This window comes from Culex quinquefasciatus, chromosome 3 (genome assembly GCF_015732765.1).
Source record: "Culex quinquefasciatus strain JHB chromosome 3, VPISU_Cqui_1.0_pri_paternal, whole genome shotgun sequence".
In the NCBI taxonomy this organism is placed as follows: domain Eukaryota; kingdom Metazoa; phylum Arthropoda; class Insecta; order Diptera; family Culicidae; genus Culex; species Culex quinquefasciatus.
The window spans coordinates 161,067,626-161,089,077 of record NC_051863.1 but is presented as its reverse complement, the minus strand read 5'-3'; the positions used below and the strand labels follow the sequence as shown (position 1 = coordinate 161,089,077).

The following is a 21,452-nucleotide window of genomic DNA, read 5'->3' as shown; positions in this document are numbered from 1 at the left end:
AAAAGGTGTTTTGGTGAATATTTTGAAAAATATTTAAAAAAACGCAAAAACAATCGTCTTTCCATTTGTGATCTGTGCTCTGCTCTCATTTAGTACAAGTTTGTTCTAAAACTTGCACGCAAGTTCATTGTTTTGGTTAGCACAAATTAACAGTGTACCGTAATCATTTGACGTTTTTGTTCCGATCCGTTCGCGAAAGAGTGCGCGAGCAGTTTTCAGCCAGATATCGCTCTCCCTAAAATCGGATTTATTCCGTTCTTTTGCGGCCCCCAACCATGAGCCTCATCCTCAGAACTGTGTCCCGCGGGGCAGTGTCCCAGTGGTAAGTTCCTGCGCTAATTGCAAGCCCTGAGGGTTTAGTTAAAAGCGTTCAAATCATTCCACCGTCGAACGCCGATGGTTGTGTAATCAAAATTTTGATACTTTTGTTTTCCCCTGCAGGGCACGAGCATCGTTCTCGACCACGTCGGTGGCGCTGAAGGATCCGCGCGCCCACAAGGAGGCACCGTACGTGGATGCCAACCTGATCATCGCCGACGAGACGGAACGCCGCGAGAAGGAGAAGGCATCGCTGACCATCTCGGTGCCGACCAAGGTTGGGCGTGGGAATCGCGGTCCAAGTTGGGTTGTTGCTAACTTTGAATTTGTCTTGTAGGTCGACCTGAGTCCCATCAGTGGCATTCCGACGGAGCATGTGAAGGAGCGCCGCGTGCGGATCTTTGTTCCGTCCAAGAATGCTATGCAGAGTGGAACCGACAACATCCAGCACTGGAGCATTGAGTTTGATACGCGCGAACGCTGGGAGAACCCGCTGATGGGGTGGTCCTCGAGGTGAGTTTTGGGATTTTTTTTTGAGGGATTGAACTCATATTTTTGACAGTTAAGATATGAATTTGTTTCTTAATCATTAAACTGCACCAAAGTTTTGCTAGCAATATAATTTGAATGCCACGGGTTGTTCACCTGACACCAGGGTGTAAAATGATCCAGCAGCTTCTTGCGGGCACGTTCCGACAGTTCCCCAAACACGTCAAAGTCCAGCTGGCGCAGATGTTGGCCGTGGTGGTTGATGATGTGGTCCACGGACTGCTCGCTTACGTTGCAATGGAGTGACAGTCGCTTCAGGGTCTTCAGACTTTGGCAGAGCTTGAGCACGACACCGTCGTTGACGCACCAAACGTGCTTGAGCTCCAGATGTTCCAGGTTTGGACAGAGCTGGAACAGTTGAAACAGCACTCGGCGAGGGATAGTAAGCAGGTGCATCTGCAGCTTGCGCAGGGAGGCAAAGTTTTGCTCACACACGTACGCGAGGCTCATGCCGTTGTCGATGGTCACTCCGCCAAGGCTCAACGTACGTAAGCCGGAACAGCTGAGCAGATAGTCGGTGAGACTATTGTCCATTGGTTGGATCGAAATCAGACGGAGTTCTTCTACACTTGTGAGCTTACAATGTTCAAAGTGAACTCTGCTGTCGGAACAGCCCGAAACTTCCAAGTACTTTAGCGTTGGCATTTGGGCTGTGCGAAGGATAGCCTTGTAAGCTCTCACATTGACCCGAAGACGGGTGAGCTTGAGCTGGCGAAATTCTGCTTGGCTCAGGAACTGTTGGAAGAATGTTATGATTATTAAATTATTCCGCTGTTTAAACTTTAGACTAACCATAATCGAACTCGAGTCAACACTGAGATCCGTAATGTATCGTTGGGCTTGGAAAAAGAATCCAAACACGACGCTGTTGTACTTCGTCAGACTTAGAATCGCAACCCGGCGCAACCTCAGCTGCTTCAGCATCGAAAGCGCTCTCAACAGCTTATTGGTCGCATCAAATTTAATCCCTTCGAGCGTGCTCTCCAAAGTCTCAATCATCCTCAGCACCGCTTTCTTATTCCAAACTCCACTCACGGCCAAGTTCTTCACCCGAGGACAAACTTTGCCGAGCAAATCCAGCAAATTGTCCGGAACCGCCGTCGCCCGCTCGTCGGAACGATCGTTCTGCAACGCCAGCGTCTCCAGCTGCTCCATCCGAAAATCAACCCACCCCACCTCATCCCCCGCCAAATAGTACACCTGAATCAACGCCAGCTCCTTCAAGCTCCCACAGCCCCGCAACATCCCGAAAAGTGTCCCAAGCGTCACCCCGCAGCAATTAACCTCGAGACTAACCAACCCCTGCCCAAACGAACCCCACCAATGGTCAACCGCCAAAATCTCGCAACACCCCAACTCGGCGTGCCCAGCCGGAAGAACCACCGGACGGTACCCCCCGTCCATCGCCTTCACTCCGCAAAAGTCCACCCGGAAGCGGGCCCGCAGCGAGCGACTGCCATCGACGACCCGCTTCCACGTTCGGCAGGTTCGGCGAACGTTCAGCAACTCGTCCACATCCAGATGGGTGAAGATCGCGGTCCAAAGCTCCGCCGGAACGATCGCGGTCAAATCCGGCTCGGAGTGGCATTGATTACAGGGCTTTTGAGCGCACAATTTACACAAACGGGGGGAATCCATGTTGGATTTGAGATTGATGGCCAATAACAAGCAGATAGGAGCGATAAATGAGCAAAGTTGAACAGAACAATAGGATGGATGTTAGGGTGGCCCCAGATTTGGTCGAAAATGTAAATTTCCGGATAATTTCCTACTTGACTTGACTCCAATAAAACAATGAAAATATAAATTAAGAAATCCTCGAAGCAACCCCCAGAATTTCTAAATTTTATCATTTTTCAATGTTTTTTTCCAATTTAAAAAAAATATAAAAAGGCTGTATCCATCCCGAAAAAAATATTTTCGGAAAAGTCTGCAATATCAGGAAATACATTTTCAAATTTTTTAAATCACTCCTGTTTAAAAAAAAAATGGCCAAAATATTTGAATACGTTCGAAATATGGTTTTGAACCCTTTTGAATTGTTAGGTTTTATTAAAAAAAATAGTTTTGCTGAAAGAGCAGAAAATTTTAGTTTTATTTATTGACATTAAAATTGAACGCAACACGAGAAATCTAGGGGAGTTTGGGGTAATATGGACAGGGGGGGTAATTTGGACACCCCTTTAAAAATCACATTTTCTTCGGATATAAAGTGAAAACGGCAATTTAAGTGATAAGGCTAGTACAGCCATCCCACATATTCGGAACGGTTTCCAGATCGGCCAATGTTCAAAAAATCATAGCAAATCGATAATTGAACTTAATGATTCGCTTTTACCTTCATTTGAAAGCTTTTCTTGCGATCTTTCGAATGCTGTATCGAACATCTGCAAATTTTAACTTTTATATGAAGTTTTTGAAGAATTACTTTGACCCTTGAAATCCACAAATTCGGAACACTTTTTTCTTACGAATGTAAACAAACTTTGGATCTCTCCAGGAGTACATATTTATTACCAAATAATGACTTCACACACTGAAACCAATAAAACTCAAGCTTAGTGATGTTTTATACATGGTTTGATAACTTTTTATGTGAAAATATCAGTTAAATTCAGGTGTTCCACAATTGTGGGAGGCACAATAACATCTCACAATTATGAAACAGGCCATTTGGAGGCAGTGTTTTGCTGCTCTGGACAAATAGTCTTGGAATGAAGTTTTAGTTCCAAAAGTACTACTTTTACTAGTGAAATAGCAAGATCATGTCCAAATGAAGGTTCTAAAAATAGTAAGGTCGACAGAAAAGCTACTTTTGGCATGCTATTGACAAATTATCATAAAAGTGTTCCGAATTTGTGGGTGTTCCGAATATGTGGGATGACTGTACTAGTAATGGCCTAGGAGTATGGACAAACCAAAAAAGTTGGAATAGGTTAAGTAGTTTTGGTGTAATATGTAAAAGTTTCCAAAGGCCGGTTGGCAGTGCCTTAAATTCTAATATTTGAAGGTTAGGAAATAAGGTTTAGCAGGGGTTATATGGCAAAAAAGTGGACATTTTATGTTTAAGGGGGTTGCTTGGACGATGCCTGAGATATGTACGTATAAAAATTGTGCATTTTATCCATTTTTATCATCAAAAATTACAATTTATGATAGAACATGCTATGGGGGTAATTTGGACATGGCTTGTGGGGTAATTTGGACATACCTGAAAGTCTACCTGTCAGGCAACAAAAAAGTAACTTTCATGGTTGGATGAGTTTTTAAAGCGATTTAGATAAATTTAGAGGGATTTAATATGTCAAAACAATCAAAACGGAATGTGAGCAGTGAGAACTTTCACAAAACCCCTATTCTTTAATTTAGATAAATTTATTCCAATATTCGAATTGATGAAAATCTGATTACTGCACATTTGGCGTTCAACAAGACTCTAATGTTAATTGCTATTAATTAATTTCGTTGACATTTCTAATTTCTATGCTGGTTTACAATAATATTTAAATTTGAAGGGCTACAGAATGTAAAATTTTAAAAAAATGATATTTTTAGGCTAATCAATTCTATATAAAGATTGATTTATATAAACATAAACGATACCTTAATCACTAAAAACTATACTTGTGCCTAATCCAAAATCAATGTTTAAATCATTTCAGTATTGATGATTAAATTATGTATACTACACTGAACTATTTGTTATCTTCCTATTGAATTATAGCTCTATCACAAAATCATTATTTAAACCTTTGATGAAATATTGTGAGCAAAACAACACTTCAAAATATAAAGCAATTACAAAACCAGGTTGAAGGATAAAAAACATGCTCAAAAAATCTAATGTTAAACTTATTCTTCAACATGTGTCCAAATTACTCCTCAAAAGGTGTTCATATTACCCCACAAGGTATGTCCATATTACCCCACAAGGCATGTCCAAATTACCCCATAGGGGTGTTCATATTACCCCCACACAAAAATGTGGGGGTAATTTGGACACCTTTTAATTTTTGCGATAAAAATGGGTTTTTCATCAAAATTTATCGAAATAAATGACATTTTTCCATCAAATATGGTCTCTATTATCCTCTGGTGTCATCCACATTCCTTTAAAATATCCATACAGCCCGTGACAGAGCAATTTCCTTAGGGTGTCCAAATTACCCCACACTCCCCTACAGCTTTCGAAAAGGTCTTTTAAACATATTCAACACAATAGCTTATTGGACCTTTAAAAAACTGTTGAAATGAGCTGATAAGCATTTTTTGAACTGCAAGATTTCAATTTTTCAATTTTCAAATTTCGGATTTTCTTTGAAAAAAAGTTTTGAGCAACAAAATTTTAACACTACCGAGCAGTTTTAAAAATTTTGGAGGTCATTTATGTACATTTAATCATTAAATTTTTAAAATATTTTTTTAATTTTTTTTTACTGTTTCTGAATTGTTGTATTTTTTTAATTATTGAACTCCTAAATACATTTAAGATCTTTTTGTTGAAAATTTCAAATAATTACGTTATATAATTTATTTTTTATTTTGTTTTTTTTTATTTATCTTATAAATTAACAGGTTTTACATTTTTGTAAACTTGTATTTTTCAATTTCTATTTTTTTTTATTTTGGAATTTTAAAATTTATGTTCTAAATTTTTGTATGCTGTTTTGAATCTGTTTTGAATCATATTTTATTTTAATTTTATAATTTTTAATTTAGGAGATTTGAAATTGAATTACTTGAATTTTTATTATTTTAAAATTTTCAAATTTTAGATTTTTCTAATGTTTTTTTATTAATTTATTTTTTGATTTTCAAATTTTTAAATTTTGCGAGTTTTTGATTAGTGAACGTTTATATTTTAAAATTTAAGAATATCTTAATTTTAAAAATGTTTAATTTTTATTTTTTAATGTTTTTATGTTATTTTATTTAATTCTCAATTTACAGGATGATCACATTTTTGAATTTTGGAATTTCTATTATTTTTTTTTAATTAAAACGTTTTATTGTCGTTTTATTCTTTCTTTTCAGAATTTTAACAATTTTATATTTGTCGATTTTAAATTATTGAATACTTTTATCTTGTATAGGGACCATCCATTTAATTTTATAATTTTTAATTTAGGAGATTTGAAATGTTTACTTGAATTTTTGTTATTTTAAAATTTTCAAACTTTAGATTTTTGTAATGTTTTTTTATTAATTTATTTTTTGATTTCCAAATTTTTAAATTTGCGGGTTTTTAATTAGTGAACGTTTATATTTTTAAATCTTAGGATATCTTAATGTCTTAATTTAAAAAATGTTTAATTTTTATTTTTTTAATGTTTTTTTTTGTTCTTTTATTCAATTTTCAATTTACAGAATGTTCACATTTTTGAATTTTGGAATTTCTATTTTTTTTTAATTAAAACGTTTTATTGTCGTTTTATTCATTCTATTCAGAATGTTAACAATTTTATATTTGCCGATTTTAAATTATCGAATACTTTTATCTTGTATTAATATTTAAATTTTGTAATTTCTTAATTCGTAAATTTTGAAATCTATAATTTTTAATGCTTGATTTTTTTAAAATTTTGATTTACAGGGTTTTAAAATTATGGATTTTCGGATTTTAGATTATCAAATACCTTGAGTTTAAAATGCTTGTATTTCATTTTTTTAATTTTTTAATTTTTGGAGTTTGATTTTTTTAAACTTATATTTTTTAATGTCTAAATTTAAGATTCAGCGAATCTAAAATTTTTGAATTGCTTTTTTGAAATATTTAGCCTGCAATTTTTTTTTAATTTTAAAATGCTTTTTTTAAGTTTGTGTTTTTTTTTCACTCCCCCTTCTTAAAAATCGGCCCAAAAAAACTTCAAAATTTCAACGGAAATTCAAGTGCAATCAGCTGAAATCAATTTCAATTCATATTCATAATTCATAGAAGAAAAACAATCTTTTGTGAATTTTCGAAGTACAGTATAGCAAAATGTTTTTTTTTTTTGAAGAAATTTGTTTTTGAAAATTTATTCGAAAATTCATCTTTATTTTGGGAATTTTAAACCTCTGATTTTTTTCAATTTTTTGAATGGTTTTTTGTTCTTTTTTAAATTTTTAATTTTAGAGCTACATAATTATTTTTTTTCTAAATTTGCTGATTTAATATTATTGGGTTCTAACAATTTTAAATTTTTGCACTTCAATTTTTTTAAAACTTTGGTGTTTCCAATTTTTTAAAATTCTGAATGTTTGATTGTGGGTCATTCTCCACCAACTCACACGAAATCGGAAAAAGTTGCCCCGACCACTCTTCGATTTGCGTGAAACTTTGCTATAAGGGGTTATTTTGGTTCCTGATCACGAATCCGAGGTCCATTTTTCGATATTTCGTGACGGTGGGGCGGTAAGACCCCTATCATTTTTCTGGTTTTTTACTAAGACACGTTTTTCAGTGATTTGTAGCTCGCAACCGTGAAGAGATAGAAATTTGGTTTCAAACGGCCTTTTGTGTAAAATTAGAAGCCCGATTTGATGGCGTGCTCAAAATTCCGGAAAACGTATTTTTCATCAAAAAAAAATTAAAAAATAGTTTTAAAATCGCTGCCATTTCCCGTTACTCAACTGTGAGACATGTCATTTTATAGGAAATTTAATGTGCTGTTCGAATCTGAAATAACCCAGAAGGATCATTTTTTCATCTAGAGCAAAAATTTTCATTTTAAAATTACGTGTTTTTTCTAACTTTTGATGGTTACATTTTAGAGTGTAACAATGTTCTACAAAATTGTAGATCAGACAAAAACAAAAAAATTGAAATATAAACATAAGGGGTTTGCATGTATTCTTCACGAGTTATCAGAATTTTACAAAAAAGTTTTTTGAAAAAGTTATGATTTTGACCATTTTTGACCAGTTTTTCGAGTTTTTTACCTCAAAAACTCAATCTTGTGCTTTTGAAAGTATTTTTTATCGGAAAAATCAGCAAACTTTGCATAAGAATGACCCCTTGGACGATTGTTGTGGCTTGTGCACTGCTTGTATGTGGGGATTTTTCGAAAATTTCCCATAAAATGACATGTCACACGATTTTTTACAGTTGAGTAACGGGAAATGGCAGCGATTTTAAAACTTTTTTTGATGAAAAATACGTTTTTTCAGAATTTTGAGTACGCCATCAAATCGGGCGTCTAATTTTACACAAAAGTCCTTTTGACACCAAATTTCTATCTCTTCACGGTTGCGAGCTACAAATCACTGAAAAACGTGTCTTAGAAAAAAAACCAAAAAAAAAAAAAGGAAAGGGGTCTTACCGCCCCACCGTCACGAGATATCGAAAAATGAACCTCGGATTCGTGATCAGGGACCAAAATTACCCCTTAGAGCAAAGTTTCACGAAAATCGAAGAGGGGTCGGGGCAACTTTTTCCGATTTCGTGTGAGTACTTGGTACTTTTTTTTTATTTTAAGAATAAAAAATTTGAGAATTTTATTTTTTTTAATTTCATTGAATTTTGAAATTGCTGAAATTTTGCGTTTGAACGTTTGTAATAGTCAACTAAATATGCTCAAATGGACCTCGTAACTTTGCAAAAATTAATAATAATAAACACATTTTTTTTCTCTACCCCTAGCGGTGACCCCCTGTCCAACATGCGCGTCGACTTCGGCACGGCCGAGGAGGCCATCTCGCACTGCGAACGGAACGGCTGGCGGTGGTTCGTGGACCAGCCCCAGGCCGAGAAGAAGGCCCGCGTCAAGAACTACGGCATCAACTTTGCGTGGAACAAACGCACCCGCGTCTCTACCAAGTGAGGGGAATGATGGTGCGAAAGTGGTTAGCGAAAAAGTGGGAGGAATAAATCGTTGTTTGTAACATACACTGCTTGGTGATTAAAAATTATGAAAATTGTGAATGATTTCTTTTCTCAGAAAATAAAACGAAATAGTCCCTATAAATTTAAATTGAACTTTTGTAATATATTTAACCGATGTTTTCCCTTATCAAAAAAAAAGAAGTAAAGTAAAAGTCACTGTCATACAGTCTAAACCCGGTTATTGCTTACGAAGATAGTTTTTGTGATATGTTTTTTTATGGATGGAGTAGAGGATTGGACGGTTTTTAAGTTTGCGAGTCAACAACCCAACGCCCATAGTTGTTAATTGTGGTGGTCCTGATGATGCTGTTGCTGCTGCTGCTGATGCCCTTGGTTATCCATCTGAAGCTGCTCGAGCTGCAGTTGCTTCCGGATGGCGCCAAGCTGGGTTAGCACCCTCGGGGATTCCGCGGATACTTTGGTGCGCTCCACAGCGGGAACCTGAAAAAGGTAAGAAACAGGAAAGTTGAAGATTTTCTAGTAAACGTGTTGCTATTAAAGAGGTTTTTTTTTGTGGCATGCACTAGTTTGTGACCAAGAAAGGGGATTTCAACCAAAGAATCAGAGTTGTATTTACATTGAGTTATTGATTTCTCAAAGATAGATAGCTTTGGATAGGTGTGTTTCAAAATAGTATTATAGTGAGACTCGGACCATCTAACTTACCAGGAAATTTTCTCTTACAGAAAATTCAGCTGCGTAGAAAAACCATAACGGGTTATTCGATTGTTTCAGTATCATTAATTGTGTTTTTTATTTGCATATTTTTTCAAAAGATTTTTTATGTAGATTTCAAAATATTTTATTCAAATCATCAAATAAATTAATGTTTGAACATGATGATTGTGTAATGTATACCGGAAAACTTAATTCCATAATGTGCTAACAATTTCAAAGGGCAAAAGTTTGTGTTTTAAGTCGATTTAAAATGTTTTATGGTTTGAAAACCAATTGGACAACCAAAAATGGTTTTATTCCATTTGTTAAACATTTTCAAAATCGGCAAACAATATTTTTCAACATTGACAGTAGGAGCGATAGTCCCAGAGCAATTGAGCAATGCCAACCCAAAACAAGAATTGTATAGGTACTTTCTTACTCGACCCTCTCCGATTTCAATGAATCTCGAGATTGACATTTGAGAAGGGCGTAAGTATTTTTTTTTGTATTTCGTAATTTTATTATAGCTGTATCTCAAATTTGAAGTTGAGCATGAGTAATTTATTTCGTTAAAAAAAATTCTGATGTGGCCTTAAATGTTAAAAAACCAGACGAAACATGCCAGATAGAGTAACTCTCCAAAAAATACAAATAAAAAAACATTTGTTAAAACTGCGTTTTTGAAAAGTAGCTCAAATGTAATTTTTATAATAGCTGGAATAGATTCTTTAGACAATTTTACATAAACGTCTCCATATTGACCATTGTCCTAAATCCAACCCTAGTAAAGATACAGTGGTTTTAAAATGAAGGGGTTGAAAAATCAGATATTTTGGGCATTTTGTGATTTTTAGCCTTTTTCTATATGTGAGCCTAGATTTTTCAGTCTCGAAAATATTTTCAACGGAAAGCTCGCCCAATTTCTCATTAGTTTGCCTTTGACAGTACAAAATTTAACAAAAAAAAAAACAGTTTTAATAAATAATATTTTCTTAGGAGAGTTGCCCCATCCTCTATTTTTCATGACATCTTGTGCTATTTTCACAAAAATTTGGAACGAAAAAAAATCGTTGACTTTTGAACTGTAAATTTTACTGTGAAAGTAGAATTACAAAATATACTTGGATTAAAGTATAATTGTTAGTCTCAAAAATCAGACCTTTTTTCAGTGTTGTTGAAATATCAAACTATCAGCTCTCAATTATCATCCCTGAATACTCATGCCCAAAATACAACTGCTCTTCTCTCCGTATTGAAACTCTCAGCGCCGAACATAGCCGAAAACATTTTTGTGTTTACACACTCGCGTTTGACATTCTCCTTTTCTCTCTCATTCCCGCTTTCACGATCATTCCACCGCAACAACGATCAACCTCAAAAGCCGTTACAAAACCAATTTCGCAAGCGTAGTTTCACAGAACGTCATGCGTGGTCGGCTCCTAATCCGCCGTTGCGCGTTCTTTCATTACAGTTTTCGGAGAGACTCGGAGACTCAGCGGTGAGAGCGGTAAGTCGAGGAAAAGGAGAGGAGTGATAGAGAGAGAATGCCATCGCTGGGAATAACGAGACACAAGAAGAGATCTTACAAGCTATAGTGACGGTCGCTATACTCTATGATGGTTTTGGTGTAGAGATAATCAAATCGTAACTTTTCTATCACCTATTTGCAACAACGCCTTTTTTAAATATTTCAAAATTTGAATCTTCTTGACATTCGCCACGATAGTTTTTTAAGCATAAATTTTGAGGTACAGTCATCCCACATATTCGGAACACCCACAAATTCGGAACACTTTTGTGGTAATTTGTCAATAGAATGCAAAATGCAACTTTTCTGCCGACCTTGCTATTTTTAAGGCCTTTATTTGGACATTCTCTTGCTATTTCACCAGTAAAAGTAATACTTTTCAAACAAAAACTGCATTTCAAGACTATTTTATCCAGAGCAGCAAAATACTGCCTCCAAATTGCCCGTTCCATGATTGTGGGATGTTTTTGTGTCTCCCACAATTGTGGAACACCTGAATTTAACTGATATTTTCACAAAAAAGTTATCAGACCATTCATAAAACATCACTAACCATGAGTTCTGTTGGTTTCAGAGTGCAAAGTCATTATTTTGTAAAAAATATCTACACCTGGAGAGAAAAAAAAAGTTTGTTTACATCGTAAGAAAAAGTGTTCCGAATTTGTGGATTTTAATGGTCAATGTTTTTCTTCGAAAACTTGATATAAATCGTAAAAATGTACAGCCGGTCTATACATCAATCGGAAGATCGCAAGAAAAGCTATCACATGAAGGTAAAAGCAAATCATTATGTTCAATTATCGATTTTATATGATTTATTGAACATTGGTCGATCTGTAAACTGTTCCGAATATGAGGGATGAGTGTACTTATAACTAAATTTAATTAAATTTTCATTAGAGGCTTATGGGACTTATGGAATGACCTTCCTAGTGAAGTGTAAATATTGCAGATCTGGATGACATATTTATTGTCATACACACTTAATGATTCAACCAGATAAGATTAAAACGGAAATGGTTTTATCAGATGATTTCCCAAGCTATTGCCAAATTTGCTGGTTGATAAGTCCCAGACAAACGATACAACGATTCAGTCTTCGATTGAGCGCTTGTGAGGTGAGATGGAACGTAATACCTGCAAGACATATTGATGCCACTGTGCTTTCTTTTGTAATTTACTTTTTTGAAAGTTTTATAAAATGCGATAAAAAATTGTAGTGTTTCATATAATTTGCAAAAAAAATAATTAGTTGATTGAAAAATGTTGAAAATTGTTGAGGCACACTAGCATCCAAGTTAAAAAAGTGGTAAAATATTTGTGCTAATCTTGGTACCATGTTTCAAACTCAAGGCAAACGTACCCAAAAAAAATGCATCCGTTACAAACCGATCCCGGTAAGCTCGTTGAGGCTAATCTCTCCAGCAGACGCAACAGTATTTTCAACAGACAGCTACTGATTGCCGCAGATGGTGGAGATATTGGTACAATCAAAACCCTTATCGAATCCGGTGCCGACGTGGACTTTGTAGATAACGACGGAAATACGGCGTTGCACTATGCGGCTTCGAGGGATAGGCTTGAGGTGGTCAGATTGCTGGTGCAGCAAATGACGGATGTGAACGTTGAAAACAATTGCAACCGGATGCCGCTGGATCTTGCGCGGAAACGGGGCGATGTTGTGATTGTGGACGCAATTGAAGAGCAGATATTGAAGAACTCACTAGCGGTTCTGAAGGAAAGGTGTCCAGGAAGGCAACAGCAGTCTCATCTGAAGCCACAAAAGATCCACTTTGTCGAGAATACCTTTTCTGGAAAATATTTTACCAAGTTGTCGTTCAAGGACGTAGAGAACATCTTGGACATGTTGTATACAAAAAGCGAAACTGAAGTTATGTTTGGTGCAGTGAAAGTTGAATGTTTAAGTGAAACAATTAAGGAAAGTCTGAAAACAAACAAAACTTGTGTATTTTTAGTTGAACTAAACGAACAGCACTGGGCAACGATAGTTAAATTCACTAACGCTGATAAAAAATCATTTCGATACATTTGTTGCAACCACAAAGATAGTAACCATCAAGTGCTGTTAAAAGTTATAAAAGATTTGCAAATAGTTGACCATGAACAATACAATTTTCCACAATGTAACGTCAATGATTCGGCCATAATTGCTACTAAATGTGCCGAATTTGTATATCACGACAAATTGTATGATGTGAGCAAGCTTGAGAAAATAAATACCAAAGAAGAAAGAATACTTTTTGCTAACTTGCTAAACGAAAAGAAAAGGACAGAGGAGAAAATTCAATCCTGTTTGCAATCATTGAAACAATGGAACCAAACTTACGATCGCAGCGAATTTAATTTCAAAAATTCTAACATTTTTGTATTGTTTTTGGAAACATTTGCTTTGGAAGACACTTATCCGGTATTCCCAAGTAATGGTGAAGAAGAAAACAAAGACATGTTGAAAAAAATCAAGAAAATTAAAAAAGAGTATTTTTCGCACTTTTATTTTAAACCCAAAAATCACAAAACCGAAGGACAGCCAGATTTGGGGCTCATAAGTGATGCCAGAAGTAGTATTCTGCATGGAAGTCGAATCGTGACTTCTGAGGATTTTAGTAAATTTGTCGGCGAAGGAATAAGCGTTAAAGATTTTTTCCTCAAATTGGAAAAGTTCACAAATAAAATACATAATAAATTAAAAGGTAAATGTGGCCTGGTGCATCATACTCTGAAGTGTAACTCATTTTTAGCACCGAAAGATTCGTTTAAAGAACAAGGAACAAAAGAAGGAGAGCAGGAATTTCTTGAATCATTTGTAACTCAATTGTACTCCCCAGAAAAAGAATTAAATTATGAAATGTTAGAGGAGCTAATGTTTAATTTAGCGGTTAACGTGATTCCATTGTTGGACAACAAAAAGCAAACTTTTAAGCCGCTAAGTTTATTACGAAACAGACTAATTCATGACTTTCATAAATACAGTGATAATCAGGAGCGATTAAGGGAACTAAAGCATCTTGCCTTGGATTTAAAATCAAAACTCTATAAATATTTCTACGCCAGCAAAATCCATAATGCATTGAAAAGCACTTGCCTTCACAAAACTAGCGAGCAAATAAACTTTGAACTAATTAGAACATTGCGAAATTTCGAGGAAAACTTCGCCAACAAAACCAACGTCGTTGCAGCAACAAACGCAAATAGTTTTGAATTTGTTTTTGAACAGTCTATTTTTTCAGAAAGGAGGGAAGAAATCGAAAAACTAGTGCATCAATATTGCAAATTTATTATTCCCATTGAACATGATCTTGAAAATAAAGGTGCTTTGACAGGTGAAGATGATGATAACAATTTAATTAATTTGCAAAAAAGAGAGCTTTTTGAGGAATTCTTAAAAATTAAAGATAACTATTCTCAACACTGTGAAGATGTCAGACAGGAGAAGCTTATTGAGTTAAAAAATAAGTTAATCATCTTAGGTATAAGTGAACATACCATCACCAAAATCTGGGATTGTTATGTTAACAATGACCATGTTTTTGAAGCGGATACTGAAAGAGAGATAAAACGAATAATCGACAGTATTGCCGTTATAAAACATGTGCTGGTGAATCTCACGGTGCCTTTCGAAACTGTTATGTCTTCATACGAGATGAACGACTACAAAAGGATGAAAGAACAGGTCGAAGGTAATCATAACGCAGACGATATAATAGATAAGTTCAAGTGCCTTCCTAGAGGAAATTGTTTAATGAGTATTGGTGGAGATGAAGTCAAAATCAATGTTGTCACCACTATTGTTGGGGCAATGAATCTTTTTTATAAATTTTATAATAAATACCGAATTAAATTCAACAACGCCATTGAAGCATTCAGTGATGAATACTTTCTCAGCAAATTAGTAGAAATAGACATTAAATTTAATCCGGAGACTGAATTATATGCGTTTTTGATAGTGAAAAAGTTGTTGCATATTGAGTACACTGCCCCATATATTGTGAAGGTACTTGAAGCATTTCCGAACGTTCTGATCGAAAAGGAAGATTTGAAGAAATTACTCGAAAATCTTTGCGAAAAAGATTGTCGTCTGCCATATTTGACAACTTTGGTAGATGTTAGAAAGTCCGATTCAAATTTCAATATATTCGAGGAAATTTTATCTTTAACTTTTAAAATGGACTCCCTTAGTTCGAAAATCTTGAAGCATGTAATGCAAGGAGCAGACAATATTGAAGGAATTCTAAAGGTTGCGTCCGGCGGAGCAACATTGTCCCAACTACGGCTTATTTTTCTAACATTACAAGGAGTCCTTATCGAGTTGATATTTGAGAACAAGTTCACAGTAGCAGAAAAGATAGTAGACCTTGAAATAATGCAAACACTTCGAGCGAGTTCAGTGGATAGAGAATTGACCATAATTTTCAACGATTTATTATTATTGGCTGCAAAAATTAAAAACTTTTGTGGTAAAGACAGAAATTTGCCTAAATTATACCAACAATCTTTAGATTTGCTAGGAAGCATTAAACATCCCAGCAATTTGCAGGTATTGCTCAGCATGAGCCGAAGAGCATATACGAATCAGTTATTGAATGAACTGGACGAAGCCTATATGGAATATCAACGTTTATATGAAGAGATCATAAAGTATTGCTTGGACATCAATGATTTGCCTAAACACGACGCCTCTGAGTTGCTTGAAAAAGTTTTAAAGACAGATAAATATTTGAATTTGATGATCGATTCCGACCACGATCAAAAATATTTGACCCTCTCGAGGATTAAAGCTTCCATGGCATTCATACTAGAAATTCAACGGAAATATAAAGCAGCACTGTGCATTTATAGAGATATATATTGTACTCTAAGCAGCTTAGGAGAACCTAAAATAAATATTTCACGCTCACTTAAAAGTATCGCAAGAGTGGAAAGTTTTATTGGAAAGATTTATTGCGAAGAAAAAACATACGACTCGTTGAAAATGGCTTCTGAATATTACATGGATTCTTTAATTTCATATATCAAATTGCTAAAAATTTATAACACCTTATATGGTAGCATCCATCCCACTATTCAGGCCACAAGTAGGCTAGTTAAGTTTAATGTGCTTAAGCCCCTTAGAAATGTTTGCATTCATCTGGCACAGTGCCGAGAAACCGATGAAGCTACTAGGAGAGATATTTACAATAAAACGGAAAAACTTAAGGAAGAACTAAAACTAATTGAGTGTTGATTCAAGGCAGCATCAGCTTTGGCCACTTATTTAAAAAGCACTTAACGACGTTTTAAATTTATTTTAAGTTTATGTTTATATAAGAATCAATAAGTAGACTTTTACAACAACCTATAAATTGAACATTTAAAATAAATCATAAAAAAAAAACATTTATATTGCAACATGTGATTCGGTTTTAACCATTTCTAATGTCTTTTATTTCCCTTAGCAAATTCTGAGCTATCATGCGTGGAATCTCATCTCCCAAATTTCACCGCCCCATCTTTCAGTCGCGAAATTCTCTGCAAAAAAAAATCGCCTGCCTCAGTAGCCATGTAAGCCGCCACAAAACAAAATTTGCCAACGCAGTTTAACGGGGCGTAATCCGTGGTCGGGTCCTAATCTTCCTCTCCCGTTTTTCCCATTGCGTTTTTTTTTCTGAGAAAACAAAAGAATCTTCGGCGAGTGTGCGTGGACGAGAAAAAAGGAAGGGGTGATAGAAAGAGAACGCTTTTGCTGGCAATAACGGGATACAAGAAGAGATCTCACAAGCAATGGAGGCGGTCGCTATACCTTTTGATATTTTGATGCTAGAATCGTCAAATGATAGTTTTTTCTATCATTCATTAACAACACAGACAGCAGTACAAATCTCGCTGATTGATTTTGGTGCAGATGATCGGTAATGCGAATTAAATACAGATCATATAAGGGTGATGATCAGATTTCAATCAATTTCAAAGTGATAAACGGCTTCACTGCAGCTTAGGGTGACAATGAAAAAATCGACCACGGGGATATCCCCTGACTCGATTCCTTAGGCAAAAATAAGTGCCTGTGCAGTTTTTAAACAAAATCGGTTTAGCTATAAGGTCGCTGTACATTGTTTAAGTCTGTGAAAAAAATCTTTTCATACAAAAACATCTTCTTCAATTTCAATTTGTGCTTATTAGTTGTGCTAATCAGTTTACAAATGTGGTATTTAGTTTACTTGTAGGTATTGATGAAGACTGTTCAGAAAAAAAGGCACGTGGAAAATATGTTTTGTCCACTTTCAAATTATTTGTTTTATGAAAAAAAGCAATTTCCCAAAACTCTTTTTTTTTAAAAAAAAAAGCTTTTGAAATAAATTGAAATTCGCAACTAAAAAATGGAACATTTGTGAAATTTTCTGATCTTTTCAAACAAATATTTAGAAAATTTAGAAATCAAGACTAACAATTTAAAGAAGCGTAATATTAGATAATTGGCCTTTTGGAAATGCTTGTCTTTATTCCACAATTTTCAAAATATTTTTTTCGAAGCGATAAGAAAATCTTACAAAACGGGGTTTGCATGTAAAATTGTATTTTTTTGTATGGGGCGTGAACAATCGCATCCTGCAAAATGAAAATAATAGTATCAATTCAACTTACGTCCCACTTCTTTTCGGTGGTCTTCATCGCGTCACTCTTCACGTTGTCCGGTCGATCGCTGACGTACACTTTCGGCGGCGAAAGCGATGGCAGCTTCGCTCCGTTACCGCCTCCATTCCCGGCCATCGCCGACGGCGACAGCTTTTCCCCGTTCAGGACGTTCCCATTCTTGAGGTTGTTGTTCTGCCTCATGCCCCGCTTCATCCAGAGCGTGTTGTAGTGGCGCACGTACTTCGAGATCCGATCGTCCATTTCGTCCGTCGTCACGTCATCGGTGTCCTCGTGGCGGCCGTGTCCCAGGTTGTTGTCCACAAAGACCTCCCCGTTGCGGATGTTGACGGCCACTCTTGGCTCTGGGGTCTTTTTGCTTGGGTGGAAGAGCGATTCCTTGGCGATGTTGACCGAGTAGGGTTGTTTTTTGTAGTTGTTGCGGACGATCACCGGGTTGAGCACGGCCAGGTCGTGGTCGTTGTCACTTTCGTGGTACTGAATGTCGATGATTTTGTACGGGTTGGTGGGGGAAGTTCCGGTGGTGGGATAGGCTGGCCTCGGATCGTCTTCTTCGTCGTCCAGCATTTCCATGGAGCGTAACAGTTTGCTCCTCTGCCGTTTTAGCTCCGACTGGGCCTCCTTTTGCATCCGGCTGTTCTCCATCGCCTGCTGGCAGATCGCGCACAAGCTTTTCTTAACGGACCTCTTCATAACCCGGTCACAGTTTGCGCACAACTTCTCTATCCGTTTTCGGCAGTTCAAACAGTTGTGCTCCTCACCCGTCGTCGTCCCCTTCCTGTGAGACTTTGGCGTCGTCATGCTCGCGTGATGCTGATAATGGTGCCTCGAGTGTGTCCGCGGCGGTAAAAACGACCGATCAATGTCCGCCCGGCAGTTCTTGCAGTACTGGTACCGGTTCCCAGGTTGCTGACCCACGGACTCGCTGGAAGAATCGTACTCCATCTCCGAAGACAAACTGGTCGACGCAAGGCTGGCCGGATTTTGCGCCGAGTTGCTAAAGTAGCGGTACACTTTGTCCTTGCCCGGGTGGGCGGGACCACTTCCGCCGAGATGACTGACTTTGCGCTGCTGCTGGGACGAGTCCAGGTAGATCTCCTTGCCGTTTTCGGACAGCGTCTTGCGGTCGGCGTCGTACGGATTGAATACCTTGTGGTCGTTCTCGAGCTTCGAGAGAAGCTGCAGCCGGCGGATGTGGTTCTGCTCGTTGGCGAGACGAATCTGATTATTGAAAATAATTGGTGGTGATTTGGTATTCCTTCAAATAACTGTTTCAAATTGTTACCTTTTCGCTGCGTTGCTTCTCGCGTTCCAGCTCTTCCTCGAGTTGCATGGTTTTTAGCTGTTGCTCCAAACGACTGTGAAAAAAAAACGAATCGGTTATTCACGTGTTTTGTGGTTGACCTCTAATCACGAAAAACGAAACGAAACTATTGGCACTACGCCCCCCGGGGCATGGCCTTCCTCTAACGTGGGATTTCTGCTCCAGCGCCTCTGACGAGACAGGAGAAACCGGGACCGACGTTTTACTTCACCATCCGATAGAAGCTCAGTGGATAAGGCGGGAATCGAACCCGCGTCTCCTAGCATCATCGGGATCGGCAGCCGAAGCCGCTACCCCTGCGCCACGAGACCCACCACCTCTAATCACATTTAGCTGAAAAAACTAATTTTCAGAGCTAATTTGTTTCCGTTTAAGGCTAGTACGCAGATCGGAAGGAAAGGGGTCAAGAAACAGCTTTACGAAGAGCAGAACAAAGGAGCCGCTGCTGCCCATTTGATGTTTTTTCTTGACCGGTTCCTTCCGAAGTGCGTAGGTATACTGCTTCGAGCTGAAATATGTCCCAAGTCTGTTTTTGAAAAACAACTTGAACTATACTCAGGGTTGTTACGGAAACGTCGAAAAAAAAATCCGCGCCGGCCTAAAACTCAATTTGCGCCATATTTAAAAAAATAAATTCGCTACAAATATACAAAAGACACATTCTCCGGCAATGTACACCTTAGGATGCAATTTTGAAAAGCGTGTATGAGCTATTTGGATATTTTTCCTCAATTCTAGACTACTTGAAGCTTCAAAAATCATGGTTTTCATTAATTGATCATTTGAATATCATTATGTACAAGTTGGTAAAGTTATGCATCAATTCATGATAAAATCATCGTTTTAAAACATTTTTCTAAAAACTCCTGGTTTTCAGCGAAATAAAATCCAAAAATTGTTCTTTAGATTGCATATTGTAGGTTTTTAGATGTACTAAACGGAAATATCATGGATTTGCAGTTTATCTTAAGTTAAGTATTTTTTCAAACTAGTGTAAGTTTACCATTTTATTGCGTTGCAACGTCACGAAAAAGGGACAGTTGTTTGTGCCAACAGAAAACTAAACATTCAATCATTTTGATATTTCGGATGCTCTTTGTACTTGGGAAGAGCTTTCAAATGCAACTTAGAGCGACTAAATTGGTTGTTTAGATCCAAAGTTACAACAGGTTTAAGTTTGCGTTGCAACGTCACGAAATTTCAAATCATGTTGGTCACATGGCAAAAAAGGTGTATGCGTAGTTGGTTGTTGAAGATAAAAGGATACTAAATATTATATATTTTTTAAATAATGTTTCCGAGCATATTTACAGAAGAATTGTACATGGGTCATTCACAAATTCCGTCACTTAAGTTTGTATGCAACTCGAAAAAAAGTAGGTATTTTATGAAACTTGTTGAACAAATCAAAATAGACCAATGTTCACAAGGGGGAAAAATTCTAAAACTTTCAAAAAAGTAATCACGTGGTTACTGGATGGCCCCTTATGACAAACTGATTTACGTGAGGGTTCATTCTAATACAACGCAACGATTTTTTTTATCCCACACCCTTATGTAGGCCAATTTACAGTGAAATTCACTAATCAATAAAAATCACGTGATTCGATTATTTTTTTTTTTACAAACTTTTGTCACTTTGTTGTTGGACGAACCCTTACCTAAATAAGTTGTATGCAACGTTTAGTTGTTCGCAATTAAAAATGTTATGTTGCGCAGATAAACAGTGTTACTATTTCCTCAAATTTTATTTAAAAAGCACAAAAGTCAACAAAATAAGTTACGTTGTTTGCAGATCACCCCTTAGGGGCCATCAACAAACGATATGAGCACTTTATTTATAAATTTTAGCCCTCCTGAAACTTGAAGCTCCTTTCCGTCCTTCTAAAACTTCCACGTGTTTTGCAAATTGGCCAAAACCATTAAAATATTAAGGGAGCGTTCTTGCATTACGTAACAAAACATTTATATTTTTAGACCCCCTCCACCCCCTGGTGATACATTTCCGATACATATTTTTGTTTAAATCCTCGAATCCCCCCTCCTCCCCCTTGATATAACGCCGTTACGTAATGCCTGGACGTCCCATTACATGGAAGGAGGAGGGGAGAGGGGAGGGAGGGGTGTCCTTCGTGATAATGGAATAATACAAATATTTATTTTTACTTTGAAAGCGCTTTGAAAAACATCGTAAATCGTACTAGTACTGTGCGGCATAGAGAGGGGGTCTAACATGGGCGGGCCAATCAATTCACATGTCCTTGTACTGTCTATCAATGTCTTATAATAAAATTTTAATCTACAGTTGTTAAAACTAACAAAAACTATGATTTATTTTGAAACTAGAATTTCGTGACGTTGCAACGCAACGAAAAACCCTGTTTTGAAAAACAAAGCGTTGCAACGTCACGAAATGTAAGTGGTCTTTAAAAATCGGGGTTTGATTTTTTCGAAAAACTAATGATTGCATTCGATTTGTTGGCCAATTTTACATTAAAAATGGAAGAAGAACTCAAAATTTGCCGTTTAACAGAGCAGAGTTAATGGCGAAACATGAATTG

At 36.7% G+C, this 21,452-nt stretch overlaps 4 protein-coding genes across 6 annotated transcripts in view; 2 read left to right on the top strand and 2 right to left on the bottom strand.

Moving 5' to 3' along the window:
* The first annotated feature begins 158 nt into the window (after positions 1 to 158).
* LOC6041121 (NADH dehydrogenase [ubiquinone] iron-sulfur protein 4, mitochondrial) lies at positions 159 to 8,770 on the top strand. The gene is made up of 4 exons (XM_001850373.2): positions 159 to 322; positions 442 to 595; positions 656 to 831; positions 8,489 to 8,770. Exons 1-4 carry the CDS (start codon positions 276 to 278, stop codon positions 8,667 to 8,669), a joined length of 558 nt encoding a protein of 185 aa, XP_001850425.2. The 5' UTR covers positions 159 to 275; the 3' UTR covers positions 8,670 to 8,770.
* On the bottom strand, positions 882 to 2,533 carry LOC6041122. Its single transcript, XM_001850374.2, has 2 exons — positions 1,660 to 2,533; positions 882 to 1,602 (listed from the first exon to the last, which is right to left on the bottom strand). Exons 1-2 carry the CDS (start codon positions 2,503 to 2,505, stop codon positions 901 to 903), a joined length of 1,548 nt encoding a protein of 515 aa, XP_001850426.2. The 5' UTR covers positions 2,506 to 2,533; the 3' UTR covers positions 882 to 900.
* Positions 8,771 to 8,809: 39 nt separating the features above from the next.
* Positions 8,810 to 21,452, bottom strand: part of LOC6041123 (coiled-coil domain-containing protein 66) — a 40,901-nt gene continuing 28,258 nt past the window's right edge. For all 3 annotated transcript variants that reach the window (XM_038259997.1, XM_038259999.1, XM_038259998.1), the window contains exons 5-7: positions 18,853 to 18,925; positions 17,559 to 18,788; positions 8,810 to 9,172 (exon numbers count right to left, since the gene is read on the bottom strand). In XM_038259997.1, coding sequence (XP_038115925.1) covers positions 9,014 to 9,172; positions 17,559 to 18,788; positions 18,853 to 18,925 — 1,462 coding nt within the window. In that variant the 3' untranslated portion in view covers positions 8,810 to 9,013. The remainder of the gene's footprint in view (positions 9,173 to 17,558; positions 18,789 to 18,852; positions 18,926 to 21,452) is intronic.
* On the top strand, positions 11,804 to 16,811 carry LOC119768793. The gene is made up of 2 exons (XM_038259996.1): positions 11,804 to 12,037; positions 12,273 to 16,811. Exon 2 carries the CDS (start codon positions 12,292 to 12,294, stop codon positions 16,159 to 16,161), a length of 3,870 nt encoding a protein of 1,289 aa, XP_038115924.1. The 5' UTR covers positions 11,804 to 12,037; positions 12,273 to 12,291; the 3' UTR covers positions 16,162 to 16,811.

What these genes read in the sequence shown, in the direction of transcription:
- LOC6041121 (XM_001850373.2), top strand. Translation starts at nt 276, where the DNA reads ATGAGCCTCATCCTCAGAACTGTGTCCCGCGGGGCAGTGTCCCAGTG. An exon ending in CGCGGGGCAGTGTCCCAGTG is followed by an intron (nt 323 to 441) that starts GTAAGTTCCTGC and finishes TTTCCCCTGCAG; the next exon opens with GGCACGAGCATCGTTCTCGA. An exon ending in CTGATGGGGTGGTCCTCGAG is followed by an intron (nt 832 to 8,488) that starts GTGAGTTTTGGG and finishes CTCTACCCCTAG; the next exon opens with CGGTGACCCCCTGTCCAACA.
- LOC6041122 (XM_001850374.2), bottom strand. Translation starts at nt 2,505, where the DNA reads ATGGATTCCCCCCGTTTGTGTAAATTGTGCGCTCAAAAGCCCTGTAAT. An exon ending in TTGACTCGAGTTCGATTATG is followed by an intron (nt 1,603 to 1,659) that starts GTTAGTCTAAAG and finishes TTCTTCCAACAG; the next exon opens with TTCCTGAGCCAAGCAGAATT.
- LOC119768793 (XM_038259996.1), top strand. Translation starts at nt 12,292, where the DNA reads ATGCATCCGTTACAAACCGATCCCGGTAAGCTCGTTGAGGCTAATCTC.